The following is a 15,104-nucleotide window of genomic DNA, read 5'->3' as shown; positions in this document are numbered from 1 at the left end:
TGACATTATTTAAATATGCACCTCAAATCCATGCCATAAAAATAAAATGGACTCTATGGATTATTATAACTTTACTTCTATCGGTAAAGTTGCAACCTTATAAAAAAAATTTCTGTCTAGGGATCCATTTTGGGACATCAGGTCCATGAAACCTGACCATCACGATCATGAATACAAAGGAGAATGTCCGTTGGTGAGTAGGTTGAGAGTTTGACAATATGCAATGCTATTTCGTAGGCTCAATTCCTACCAAAGGTTGGGGCTCTCTTCCCATTGACTCACCCAAAAAAAAAAAAAAAAAATTTCAAAATTAATTTCAGATATAGATTTTGGATTCAAAATTGAACTGGTGATCCAAATTTGAGACAAAAACAAAAGATTTGAAAATAGGCAATTTGAAACTTTCTTTTCATATTGCTTTTTATCATTCATTTTTATTCTTTTAAATATATTTTAATGTAAGGTTTAAATCCATGTTCTTTAGATTCACTAAGTGGTTGAGATTATCGATTTGAATTTTTAGAACCAAAATTAGATGGATTTTAGAAGGAAACCACATAACAATGATACGAATATGGATACCATAACTTTTTCCATAAAAAAAATGACTTTGGATTTGATAGATGGATTATTTTAAGCTTTGTTTTTGGACCATCCATCACGTATCATATTTTCGAAGTGCTGTAGATTGAGTGACTTAGGATATTTTTCACATCCTAAATATATCTGAGATGGGTTTTTAAGAATGGAGCCACATTGGAATAAGATCTCCTTCAAACTTTCCCTATTTCTAATACCATTAAATTGATCAAACCACCTTAAAAACCAATAAGGTAATTGAATAAACCAATTTATCAAGCTGCTGTTAATGATACTTTTGTTGTTTTTTACTTTTTTTTAAAAAAAAATTGCATAAAAAGACATCCATGATAAGCTTCATGTGAGATAACTAACCCTAAAGAGGGATATTGAGGCCCCGATTGGAGGTCCTAATAGCCATATCTCGATGTTATTTTTATAAGCCATTTCGGGCAACAACGAAAATACTTTTTTTTTTCTTGCCAATTCTGTTGTTTGCAAAACGTGCTATTGCGGACATTTAGCCATTGCTTTTTTGATAAGCAAAAACCCAGACCTCATTTCATGAATCGTATTTATGAATAATGACATGCCAAGTTGACGCATTATCTAATCTAGAGCAACTTTTTTAAATGAACATATTAATATTTTACTAACTTCCGAAAAATAGTACAAGAGAGAAAGAAAAGAAAAAAATACAGAAAAATAAAACGAAGTTAGTGATCACCAACGAGTCATGATGAATGCCACTTTTGACAAGAGAATCATCCTCAGTATTGGATTTTTTAAAGTGTGGCATAACACAACAGACTGCGACAATTGAAACTCTCTAATCTCCATAAACAATGACGTTAACTTTCACGGGACCCAGTTTTCCCTTTTCCCAAACTACAATATTTACATAATCCCCCTCAACAATTTTACCTAATTTAGAGCAACTTTGAGGAAGTTTCATCCCAAATCTCAAAAAATGACGGCATCCAAATTAAACCAAAGTAGTCAACACCTCCCTCTAACCATAGTGCTTATCACAATGAATGATTATTTAGGTGTATAGTTGTGGAATGTGTATTGGTATGACCCGGTCCAAACGCTGGAACGGGACCCGAAGAGTTGAGTTTAGATGCACTTGACCTTAACTTGGCTCTGTTTTGGGTCCTAGTCCATCCTAGACCCTTATTTCGTACGTGGGGACACAATTTTCTATACCCTTATTTCGTACGTGGGGACACAATTTTCTATAGTTTTTACTCAGACCCATCTTGACCCCATATCTCTTGTCTTAGTTATGAAAAGGTTAACTAGGTGTATGTTGTTTGCGGATGACATAGTTTTGATTGATGAGATTATAAATGGTGTCAATACAAAATTAGAACTTTAGAGGGATGCTTTAGAATCTGAATATTTTAAAATTAACCAGATTAAGATAGAATATATAGAATACAATATTAGTAATAATAAGAATAGAAACATGGAACTAGTTAAGATTGATGACTAAAAACACTTAAGAAAGAGTATTTTTTATATCTTGGGTCAATAACCTAGGAAAATGGAAAATTGAGGAAAATGTCACTCATAGAATTAGAGTTAAGTAGGTGAAGTGGAGATGTGCATTTGGAGTTTTATGTGACCGCCGCATGCGAATGAAATTGAAAGAGAAGTTCTATATGACAGCTATGAAACGAACTTTACTTTGATGGGGGCAGAATGTTGTGCAGTCAATAAATAACATACTCATAGGATGGGTGATATTGAGATGAAGTGTTGAGATGAATGAGTGGCAAGACAATAAATGATATAATTCGAAATGAATATGTTCGAGAGAACTTAGGTGTAGCTTCGATAGATGATAAGATGAGTTAAAGTAAAATTAAGTGAGCCAGCAATGTGCAATGTAGACCCAATATAGCACCGATAAGAGGTACAATTTGGTTCAGATAGAAGGCTCTAAAAATGTAAAAAGATTACCCAAAAGGACATAGATGAAAGTAGTGAGAAAAAATATGAGGATTTATAGTTTTATTAAGGGTATGACTAGAGGAAAATATCGAAATATGATTCATATAGCTGACCCCAAATAATTGGAATAGCGTTATAATGATGATAACCCGTCTTGATCTCATTGGTCTCTCTTGGATCCATCTAGAGTCGTAAGTAGGCATATCAACTTATATTGATTGCTGTCTAATAATAACATATACAGTAATTTGTGAAAGCTCAAACTCTGTCATTAAATATATAATGCAACAATGGGACACCAACCTGATACGCTATAAAGTAGGGGTTGCCATACAAAGTTTTATTCGTAATTTTTGTTTTCAAATTCAATTGCATATGGACGCAGTTTTGTAAAAAATGTGGTTGCATAAGTTTGCAATCTTAAACAATCAAATTAAGGTGCATGTTCAAACTTTGTCACGCGATGCAATTTTGGTGTCTAAAAGTCTTAAGATGGAGAGACAATCTATTTTTATTTTTAATTATAAATATTTGAACTCCAAAAATAGTTTAAATCAAGCAAATTTATAAATACGTAAAAATCTTGAAAATAGACTATCAGATAATGTATTGCAAGATGCACTATTTTTTATACTCAAAATATTTTTTTTTTTTCATATTCATACATTTCGATATTGATACGATCAATTAGAGAGTTTTCCAACTTCAAAACAACCGTTTATAATGACTTAATGGATTTTTTAGGTACACCCTATTTCCTCTTGGTAAATAGAGGGATATGAATGTTTGTATATCGAAGTTGATATAAGTCAGTAACACTGAGGTAACCCATTTTTTATTTTGGGAAATTCATCAAAAGATACCCCTGATATTAGACCTACTTAATATTTTATCCCGGTGTATTTTGATAAAATTTTAATGGGTGCGATTTCTATAAAGTTGCAACCTTAAACAATCCAATCAAATTTTATCATAACATATAATTTTGTTGTAAAAAACTATTAGGATTATCTTAAAATCTATTTTCATATCTAATTAAAAAAATTTAAACTCAAAAAATGGTTAAAATCAAAGAGATCTATAAACATATTGAAATAGTGAAAATAGACGGTCTAAATAATGTGTTGCAAGATGTACTATTTCAGATATTCAAAAATTCTTTTTTTATATATTCATACATCTGGATGTGGAGATGATCAAATAGAGAGTTTTTCAACATTAAAACGGCCTTTCTTATAAATTTTTGAGATGCATCTATATTCTACATTTTAAAGTTGCAACCTTATATAAACTTTTCCCATTTTTAATTAAAGGGTTTGTATACTATACGACCATTTATCTTTATCAATGAGATCACAATTATTTTTAATAATTAGATATTGAATTGGATGGCTTACCGTGATCCAGACTTTCTTTTTTTTTTTACTTAAGAGTCTACCACTTATAATCTTGCTTTTTTTAAAAAAATAAATAAATTAAATAATAGATAAGATGTTAAATATACTGATTTATTTTGGGTGAAAATGTTAAAGAAAAATTGTTTCATGCAAGCTGGACCGCATTTCTACATTATGCACTCCCCAAAGATGGATGCAAATAGGTGGTCTATTTAAAAACAATTGAAACTAACGACATTAGAGATTATCATGTCCTTAAAAATTGGTCCAAAAATCCATCTCACAAATAAATTTGTAAGAGTCTTGGCTCATTTCTACATGGACTCATAGAAACGTGTCCATATATTAATATATAGGGTGCAGTTTCTATAAAGTTGCAACCTTAAGCAATCCAATTAAAACGCACCTCCAAATTTTATCATAACATGTAATTTTGTTGTAAAAAATTCTTAAGATTATCTTAAAATCTATTTTTATATCTAATTAGAAATTCTTAAACTCTAAAATCAAAGAGATCTATAGACATATGAAAATCTTGAAAATAAACAGCCTAGATAATGTGTTGCAAGACGCACTATTTATGAGACTTACAAACTTTTTTTATATGTTCATACATTTAAATGTATGAGATGTTCAGATAAAGGGTTTTTCAACCTTAAAACAGCCGATTTTTTAGGTGCATCATATAAACTTTTCCCTAATATATTTACTGGTGTACTTTCGATAAACCTCCCTTTTACTTTTCTCTTTTGGATTTTTTTTTGTTTTGACCTTCAATCCAATGTTTATGTAAAATGTGAAAAGAAAATTGAAGATTGATTTTCTCGATAAGTGAGAGAAAATAGATTAAGTCTAATTGTTGGATTTAAACGTGTTAATTTCTCATTTAAAAGCTCAGTTGATTTTTCGACAGAATCAATACCATTAGCTCTCTCTCCTCTGTTAATTTCTCAACATCTATCTCTGCTAAATTTTAAATGCCATTAGCTGTATCGGTCTCTCTCAAGTTTGTGAATTTCGTTTAAACTGCGTATCTCTATTTCTCTCTCTAAACATGTAGAATTCTGCAAAATCTCACTCTCTCTATAACGAAGAAGAATTCTCCAAAACAAAAGTGGCACCTTTGAAACTTTGAGAATACCAGGAATGTACCTCTTTCTCTCTCCCTCTGAATCTCATTTCTCAGTGCCATTAGCTGTATCTCTGCGTCTCACTCTCTCTCTCTCTCTCTCTAAAGATGTAGAATTATGTATAAAAAAGAAAAAAAAACGGTTAAATTTCTCAATCTGTCTCTCTCTAAAGATGCAGAATTGTGTAAAAATTTCTCACAATATGAAGTGCTTCATCTCATTCTCACACTTCAAATAATCTTTAGCTCAACCCAATCGCCAATACACAGACTATTTTCTTATCTTCAGACCTGTAAAAAGTAAACACACCATATCCCCATAAACCCTAAAATTGCGCTATGATATCCCCAAAAAAAGACAGAGAAAATAAACTAAATTCCCAACAAAAAAGATAGAAACCCTAGATAATATAACAGGGCCTAGCAAGCAAACCCTGGATCAGCAATTATCAAACTCAAATACGTATAAATACAAACCCTAGAATCCAAGTTATAAGACAAATATTAAGATAAAAGTTCAATTTTTCATGCGCAACCACAGGAACTACCATAGAGTATCTCCTCTTCACCGATTCCTCTGAAGAGAATATAGCCGATTCCAAGCCCTAAAACCACTGCTATGAAAACACCGCCATTAAAGGACATCACAGCGAGCATGAGCATGTAGCCTATGGCTGAATTGAGAGAGAAGAGGAAAGCGGAGCCGATCCTCCCGAGAGTGAGCTTCGATGGAACCCCAGATCTAAGCAGAGGGGCATCAGTTGCAGAGGAATACGAGGTCTTTGAAACGTAAGAGATCTTGAGGCGGAGGCGCTTGTCTTCCATGTACTGGTAAAATGAGGCAAGGATGAAGCACGCGAGGAGAGAGAGGGAGTAGCTCCCCCATGAATTGGTTTTCCATCCATCGAAGAGGATGGTCACCTGTTTTCCCCAATAGAAGGTCATGTGCATCATCTTTGAATCAAGAGAGAGAGAGAGAGAGAGAGAGGAGAAAATGGCGGATTTGGAGGATCAAAAGAGAGAGAGAGGAGAAAATGGCGGATTTGGAGGATCAAAAGAGAGAGAGAGAAGAATTAATGGCGGAATTGAAGGATCAAGAGAGAGAGAGAGAGAGAGGATTTCCAGGCCTCAGCAATGGCGAACTGGAAATGGAGGTCAGAAATGGATAATAAAGCCTTTCCAGAAAGAAAATAATATCCGAGTAATGACAAAACTACCCCTACCAAACTATCAATGTCTCGCCCTTACTAAGGAGAAAGTCCCCTAGAGAGAAAAGAATATTAAAAATAACGAAATTGCCCCTAACGAATCCCTAAACGTTTTAAACACTCAACTTCTAACATCTCTCTCATTCTTAAGCACCTTTCCTTTCGTTGTTTGAAGGGCCAGCAGTCTCTTCATTTACAGGCGTTTTAATTGATTTTTAAAATCTTCAAGAAAAGCACATTTCATCATTGTGATCCTCAAAACTTTGTTCCAACTAATTTAGATCGACCAAAGGACACATTTTAAATTTAAAAATTTTATTTTTTTATATTGATGATCACTATGGATCATGAATGTTTTAAAATTCAGATAAAAAATCCATCTTTAAAATGGACTGTAAAAGGGGAATGATGTGTATATGAGTTGGCAGACTCATAAAAACGAATCCCTTCAATTTTTAGGTATGTACAATATTAGAGTATGTATATTTATATTGATATATATCATTATGAATATATATATATATATATATGGGGCCATATGGGTATGTATCTCTCTTAATTAGATGTCTCTTGATTATGATAAGATTACTTAGTAGTTATCTATAATCGTTGGTATTTATCTTTAATTGTTAAAGGTCGGGTCTTGTATATTCTTTATTAATTAATCAATATTCTTTATTAATTAATCAATAAAAGAGAGTTCTCTGCTGTGTTTTGAAATAATCTTCCATTGGGCCTAAAGCCTAGTTCTTAACATGGTATCAGAGCAGGTTCTCTAGTTCTTAACATGGTATCGGACCATGGTATCAAAGCAGGTTCTCTCTAATCTTTTTTGAGCCTTTGGTTCTTAACATGGTATCAGAGCAGGTTCTCTCTGATCTTCTTTGGGCCTTTGGGTCTTCTATTCTTAACATGATATCAAAGCAGGTTCTCTATGATCTTCTTTGGGCATTCTGTGATCAGCGCTTGGGCCTTCTTTGCGATATATGTATTCTTTGCAATCGACAATATATGTGTTATTTGCAATCTATGAAATATCTGTTTCGCCTCTCTAGTTTGAGATCCCGATAAACCACACCTTGGAGATGATAGAACGCAACCACACTTATGATTTGGACCATGACAAACTTTGCATCATCTTCTGATTATTTTCCACCCCTCACCAATATTCAATCGAAAAGCTCCCCTCCTTTGCACAACTCCATCACTCCATCACTTAGTCATGGTCTTCATAGACATCATAAAATTGCACCAAATTCTTATGCCTTGAAAGGGCCCTCAAAATTTTCACTTCTCTTCTTACATTCTCAATGGCTATGGTTATCGTCATCTTTGATTTGGGGACGATCTTAACAGCCACCTCCCTACACTTCAGCTCCCCTTTCTTCACATTCGCCAAACAAGTATAGCAAAAATGCCCCCACCCAATTTCCTCCCCAGTCTCATTATTTGTTTTAAAATGCTTCAAGAACCCAAAGATTTTATCCAACCCCAGTTTCGCCTCTCACGCTTCTTTGATCTCTATATGTTTTTTTGCGACCTACCTGGACATCTCTATTTGGTCTTCTGCGACCTACCCGGACTTCTCTGATCGCTGTTTGGTTCTTGAGGTAAACCATTGATGTCGTGCTCCCTGTTGGGTTCCTGCGGTAACGGAGGTCTTCTGCGACCTACCGAACTTATCTGTAAAACAGCCTTTCTCATTGTTCTGACCTGTGTTCTAGACTGTGAGTTGTTGAATCTATCTCGATTCCTGACTGAGTTCCCTTAGCTCTTCTAAGAGACCACTACTTCCTTTCGGTTCCTTACTAAGTTCTCTTAGCTCTTCCAAGCGACCACTACTTCCTCTGTGCTTCTTCTTCAAGCAAGAGAACACTTCTTATTCAAGCAAGAGACCATTGTTTCTTCTGTACTTCTTCTTCAAGCAAGATACCACTGCTTCTATTGGTCACGTCATGCACGTGAAGACTTAAAGATCCAACTCGTTTGTCTATGCAATTTTTATAAAAGCATCATGAGTTTGAGGGAGAGTATTAGAATATGTATATCTATATTGATATGCATCATTATTAATATATATTGAATATATATATATCATCTCTTGATTATATGGGTATATATCTTGAAGGTCATATGGGTATATATATCTTAATTAGGTGTCTCTTGATTATAATAAGATTAGTTAGTAGTTAATCGTAACCGTTGATATTTATCTTTAATTGTTTCTGACCGTATATTTATGCTTGTATATTTTTTTATTAATCAATCAATAAAAAGAGAATTTTTTGCAGTATTCTGAAATAATCTTTCATAGAGTCTTAAGGCCCAAATATAAAGAAATACAGTTATTAACATACAATCACCAAAATGGAGATTTTTAATAAAAAATTTTAAAAAATAATAATAAATTTTTGAAAATTAAACTCGTGTGGAAATAAAAATAAATGGTCTGTGACAAGCCCTTAAATTTAACACGTCCTTAGAAACGAATTTTCCTAATTGTGATGATACCCTTTGTAATGTACTTTTCATAGATCGTACACTTCTGTACTAAAAGAAAAAGTAACCACTAGAGGACACTGTGCGGTACTAAAGCGTACTGTACAAGAAAACACCACTGTACCACAAATGGAAATGCTATTTTGGGGCGATCATCTAATGAGCCAGGCTCTTTGGGAGTTAGATGAGCTGGTTAATCTTAACCATCCTTTTCTTTCTAAAGAAATGTCAGCTAATCTTGAACCTTGTCACATGCCACGAGAATGATATGTACAGTCAAGGAAAAAATGTTAAGGAGTCAATCTTGTATTATAAATAGGGGTGGCAATGGACCCCCACCCAGCCCAGGACCCAAGGGGTAGACCCCATGGGAGTTCGGGTATAGGTCCAACAATTGGATCCTGCAGGTCAGGTCTCGATCCAAATCTTGGGTCTCGATCCAAATCTTGGACTTGAACACTATCCAGGTCTGGGTCTGATTATATTTTTTGGGTCTCGATAAATGAAGTATATTTAAATATAGTTATATGCATAGATACTTTCATTTTTGGGTCGGGTCTGGGTCTGGGTCCGGGTCCCGGTTTAGGTCTGCTGAAACGGGATCTGGGTCCCATATCATTTTTCGGGTCTAGGCCGACCCGTTGCCACCCATAACTATAAAGGTAAGACTGACCTCTTCAAACCATTGGAAAAACACTTTCTGACATTGAAAACCCCTTCAATCGAGTAGCTTGACCTTGAGATGTATAGTTACGAAGAAAGATTTTAAGTACTAAAAATTAACGCATCTTGTAAGACATTATAAAAGGTTTTCAAATGTTCACAGATCTACATAATCCGCATGATTTTCGGAGCTTGAAATTTCATAATAAGGGTTGCTAGACTTTTAAACCATCATAGGAGTTTCAGCACACTGGGACTGCATCTTCTGGTACTGTTTGTGGAAGTCTTTTACTTTGATTATTTCAGTTTGACAGCTTATATAAACCACACCCATGACTAAATCCCACCAACTCAAAACACTCAAAGATACCTATGGCTGATCTAATCCTCAAATGGGCCTGATTCATTTGATTATTTTGCAAATTCTATTAAACCCAGTTGCATGATAATTTGGAGACCCTATACAATTCGTCGAGTATAAAAGGGCTAAAAACATATCACCCAGTGGGATGAGAATAATTATTCATCCCTCTGCGCAAATTCAAGACAATGCTTTTGCAGACCTTCAGCTATCGATAGATCCTGGTTGTCTAATAGCACATGCGATCGCTTGGGGTGAAAGCTCCACAGTCAATGATAGACCCTGGCCGTTTGATTTTATTTACTTTTTTAAATCAAAGGTAAATGGTCTCATTGCATACTTTCCCTAATTTATATGCTCTTGGTGTCAACCCATTGGAGATCCAACAAAACACAAGTTGCCCTGATTTAAGCAACTGGTGAGAGTGAGACCCACACTGGCTGATTCAATCACCAGTTCACCACAAAGATGCCACTTAAGAGGACTATCTTTTCATGTTTTGTCTTTGTATTGTTCACAAGGGGCACTTCTATCAATTGCACAAATGTTCTTGTATAAATAGGATGTAATCTCTCATTCTCAGTAAGTGAAGCCCATAACAACTGTTCAATCTCATAAGATTAGCGACCAAATGACACATTAATAATAGAGACATATCTAACAAGGTCAGCAACCAATAGAATCCCAATCTGGCTACAATATCCATTTGTCAATGGTTTTGGTGAATAAATTTTTGCCTTCTCTATTTGCCGTATATTCATAAGGCTTGGAGTTAAAAATAGAAGTCCCTGCATATGCATCATACAGTTGTTTGGGAAACCATTGTTGTTTTCTATAGTGTAAAAACCAGTGAACTTATTCCATGTCAGAAAAATAGCCCAAGCCCACTCAAGTCCTTCAGTAGGAAAGTTTACAAGTGAGAATTCCAGATACATCCAAGTTTTTTCTTATACACATATACTTCAGATATATGAAAAGCAGGCAATGGCTTTATTTAGATTTTCAAAAATTTGAATATTTTAATTTTGTTTTGTCAAATAGACCCCAAATCATGTTTCCCAATGTGGTAGAATTGTTGCATGACATACTAACTAGGTGGTCTCAAATCCCATTACAAATATTTTCGGTTCTTCTCAAAATTTTCAAACACAGTTTGAGAAACTTGTGAAGTTTTTAGTCCAGTTGGTTTCTGATATGACTGAGTCGGCCGCCAAGTTTCAGTTTTTTAAAACTGGGCAAAACTAAGGCATCGGAGTCATTTGTCTCCCGATATTGGTATGTAAGCCTTAGAGGCCTTTCTAGTCAATCCAAACACAGTAACAAAGTCTAGCCCAATCAATTTAGACCCACAAGCCACAAGAAGAAAAAATTCACCTCAATAAATAACATTAATTATCGGAAGGTCCAAAATGCCTAACACCCCACACCCAACAAGAACATAGCTTTGAGCAAGACTTGGAACCCATAAATGCTTTAGTAACAACAGTAAGCATCATTGGAGGTTTGAGAATTCGACAAATTAAGCATGTTGTGCATGCCCACCACAAAAAGTAAGTGTTTCAACTTACAGTAGTTCAGAAGTAAACAACTGGTTTATATACGTACGGTACATAAAAAACATTTGAGGAAACAGACCTATGCATGATATCAAAATCTAATTCATATGTTTCTGGAATAATGACATATACAAAGTCTGCACTTTGGTGTATCTTACAAAGAATACAAATACATTACCAATGAGGAAAAAAAAATTGGGGAAATCAATGGCCCTGCCAGTTTTGGTAATTATCAGTGACTAACCTTGGCAACAATAGCTCTGAAGATATAGGAAATTTATCCAAATTGATCAGTAAATTTCTGCAAGATCTGTTTTACAGAATAATAAGCATTTTCTGCTTGAGAGAATACTAAAAGGGCTGGCAGTATTATTTTATAAACTAGACTAAATTCCCAATACTCGTTGAGATTTTTCAGACATCATGCTTCATGTTCGTCCAGAACTACAACCATCACATGCACTCAAGTTCCTATTTCATTATGCAGTAATATCCAGAGTCCGGACTAAATGAAACAATAATTTTTTAGTACAATCATAAGCTTTGAGACTTGGTTGTCAACTCATGAGGATCATCAATAAATAAATTACTCTTTGCCGACAATGACTACATAGGTGATTCAAAACATATGAAGACATCCAATAAAATTGGAATGATACAGAGAAGATTAGCATGGTCCCTGCGCAAAGATGACACACAAACCAAGAAATGGTCCAAATTTTATCATAGTAACTAAAAAAACATATGGAATATGACTGAAACAAAGTATCTAAGCAATGTACACAATAGTAATTCTACTGGTGGGAATATATAAGCAATGGTTGAAAATATATTTAATCGCAGTTAATTCTTACTATTAATCTGGATGATTTATGAATGGTCTCAAAAACATTTTCTTACAGATTCTACTTGAACTAATGACACAGAAAACTGTTCATAGTCATATACGTTCCCACATGCACATGATCTCTGACCACATAATACACTATATCAAACTTACAATTGATAATCACCATTTTTAATCCAATATATTACAATCAAGGTCAATACAAATCAGTTGCTGACATAACCCCAGCAACATTGCCGACCCTGACAATAAGGAAAAGTACATAGAGCAATATAAGACCGATTCCCAATAGCCTGTTCGGGCGCATGTCATTCCTTAGCAAAATAATGAGGGCCCAAGAGAGCCCAGACATTAGAAATCCCAGAGTATAGAACAGGCTGCTATCTTTTGGAATGATGTATGGTGCAGGCCTACTTGACAAGGTACTAAGCAACATTGAAGCCCCCAACCCGATAAGTGTATTAAACATTGGCCCTGCATAGCATCCCGAGAGAGCAATTTGAACACCATCTCCACCATTCATGGCCAAAACAACATTCGACATCAAATCACCCATTGAATTACCCCATGCCAATAAAGTCACTGCAAGGATCGAGGGGTTAATTCCCAAAATCACCCCCAATGCAACAAGGAGAGCTACGAGCTCATTAGCAATGATGTAGAACCAAACGATGCTCATAACAAACCCTCCACAAACCCAGGGAAACAGAAACTTACGAGGAGGGTGCCCTGAATTGGTAAAGAAAAATGCCAAAGTTCCAAATGTGGCCCCCAGAACAACCCCAATCACATAGACAAGCTTTCCAGTACCTGAGAGAGGAGTTTCTTGGGCATTCCAGAGCAGAGCAAGAAGAATCGGACTCCATGTGGCACTTGCAATAGCATAGTTTTTTGACCATCTCTCTTCCTCGACAATGGGTATTGTCAATCTTCTTGGCAAGGTTAATGGGAACTCGAGCACATATAAAAGTATTTTCGAACAAGACAACCTCGAATCCTCATCTTCCCCATCTTCACTCCATCCCCAAAGAGGCCTTGGCTTGTCAATCACACTCTTGATCATCTGGTTAGAATATATAGCAACATTCGAAGCCCACATCCATTGAGGCAAAGTGGCTCGAATATGGGCTGCTTCAGAAGGGAAATCTCCATCTACTTCCATATCCAACAAAGAGGTATAAGAAGAATCATCCTCTCCAGTACCAAATATGCTTCCCCTTAGAGGAAGCAAAGGCATAACCACATCTAACCTCAAACGCCGAGCATGTTTCCTCAGTATTTCATTTGCAGCCACAAAAAATGCATAGAGGACGTATATTGAAAGAAACACAATTGCACCCCAAATGCTCACCTTACCCACGAGCAAAATTACAGAAAGTGAAACAAGTGTAAAAAGGTAAAAACCCACATCACGGATGAAGCATTGACGATCTATCCGCGCTTGTGTCCCAGCGACACAAAGAGAAACAGTTCCTGCAACTATACAAATGACAAAAACGCCCCCACCAAGAACACTATTCAAACCCACCTCACCAGCTCCTGAACCCACAAAGGCAGCTATGCTGGCAAATACATCAGGTGCCCCATTTCCAAGAGGAAGAAGAGAGACCCCTGCAACTGTTGGAGCGAGCTTTAATAGCCTCGAAAGCTTCTCTAAGGAGCAGCAGAAGTAATCAGCTGCTGTGTTACCCAACATATAGAACAAGGCCAAAAGCCATACACCAAGAACTGTATAGCCAAACCATGGCCAATTCTCACAGGTACAGTAAAAAAATGTCAAGTATTCAAAGAACCCACCTGATAGGCATTGATTATGAGACCTTAGAAACTCACATTGGCTCTTATATCCATGATGTTCAGCCAAGCCTGTGCATCCTGAGATGATCTCAACCTCCAAATTATTGGTGATTTCAAACGAAGATGAATTTAACGTGTTATTGGGAGTTATTTCCAGAGCTCTCCCATTATTTTCTTGAAGATGGCGATTTCTCAATGAATTTCTCTCTCCATGAATGCTTTCTAATCTAATTTGATCCGATTTCTCGAATCTTTGAACTTTTGAAATCTCAATTCTATTGCTACTTTGACTCCATGGTGACGAAATTATCAAAGACTGGCGTCTGAGAAACATTGGATTTTTCACTACATCTTCCTGGTTGTAAAAGTAAACTAACAAGACTAGGGCACAAGATATGTTGAAAATTCTACGAAAACAGGACCCAAGGCGAGCTCCCATGTCTCAAACACTAGAACTCCAAAGAATCAGAAATTGAAGAAATCCAAGGCTGCCAAAAAGGAGAAAATAGACGGAGGAAACGTAGCTTGAACCCTGCAAATTCCCTCATATCATGACATGATTCTGGGCCCTAATTTGAGAACGAACAAAGAAACCCTAGAACATCATATAGCCATGGACTATAGATAAACACTTACGGAAAAAGAAGCAGTCTTTCAATAGTTAGGTCATTAAGCTTTCGCCGATTCAATCTGAGAAGAAGTAATACGGGGTAAAAGTGAGCTAAGAATTGCGAATTGTACCTTGACTGGTTGTTACAGAAAAGGGGAAGGTTCGCAGTGGCTTCTCTGGTAAACCAATTGACATGTCTCTCTCTACATTCTCTTACTTCAAATCTCTCTCTTTCCACGTATATTTCTGTCCCCCTGTAGAGTTACCCCTCTCTCACTCTCTCTCTCTCTCTCTCTAGGTTGCAGAAGAAGAATAGAGAGAGAAAATGAAGAGACCATGGCTATGCGAAATTTTGTATCAGCCCCTCTGATTAGGAGAGGAAAAGTTACAGTACGCCTCGTGATCACGAGAATATCTAGTCATGAGATTTGCCACCGTCCTTTTGAGAGGTTACATGGAGTCTAAGGATGTGCTGCTCCTGTGGGAGCCTACTGTCCAT

General features: G+C 35.8%; 2 protein-coding genes and 1 pseudogene across 2 annotated transcripts; 1 reads left to right on the top strand and 2 right to left on the bottom strand.

Annotated features, from left to right (window-relative positions):
• Window positions 1-5,256: 5,256 nt before the first annotated feature.
• COPT5 (copper transporter 5) lies at window positions 5,257-6,224 on the bottom strand. Its single transcript, XM_088864188.1, has one exon. The coding sequence runs from the start codon at window positions 6,016-6,018 to the stop codon at window positions 5,590-5,592; it is 429 nt and encodes a 142-aa protein (XP_088720314.1). The 5' UTR covers window positions 6,019-6,224; the 3' UTR covers window positions 5,257-5,589.
• Window positions 6,225-11,965: 5,741 nt separating this feature from the next.
• Window positions 11,966-12,074, top strand: LOC148782173 (U6 spliceosomal RNA; annotated as a pseudogene).
• Window positions 12,075-12,321: 247 nt separating this feature from the next.
• On the bottom strand, window positions 12,322-15,101 carry CCX4 (cation calcium exchanger 4). Its single transcript, XM_006849662.4, has one exon. The coding sequence runs from the start codon at window positions 14,432-14,434 to the stop codon at window positions 12,395-12,397; it is 2,040 nt and encodes a 679-aa protein (XP_006849725.1). The 5' UTR covers window positions 14,435-15,101; the 3' UTR covers window positions 12,322-12,394.
• Window positions 15,102-15,104: the final 3 nt, after the last annotated feature.

Source organism: Amborella trichopoda, chromosome 4 (assembly GCF_054954075.1).
Source record: "Amborella trichopoda isolate Santa Cruz 75 chromosome 4, AtrichopodaSantaCruz75HAP2 v2.0, whole genome shotgun sequence".
In the NCBI taxonomy this organism is placed as follows: domain Eukaryota; kingdom Viridiplantae; phylum Streptophyta; class Magnoliopsida; order Amborellales; family Amborellaceae; genus Amborella; species Amborella trichopoda.
This window is presented reverse-complemented; position numbering and strand designations above follow the sequence as displayed.

Bases quoted from the DNA above. Each gene is read 5' to 3' on its own strand.
- COPT5 (XM_088864188.1), bottom strand. From the start codon at position 6,018: ATGATGCACATGACCTTCTATTGGGGAAAACAGGTGACCATCCTCTTC.
- CCX4 (XM_006849662.4), bottom strand. From the start codon at position 14,434: ATGGGAGCTCGCCTTGGGTCCTGTTTTCGTAGAATTTTCAACATATCT.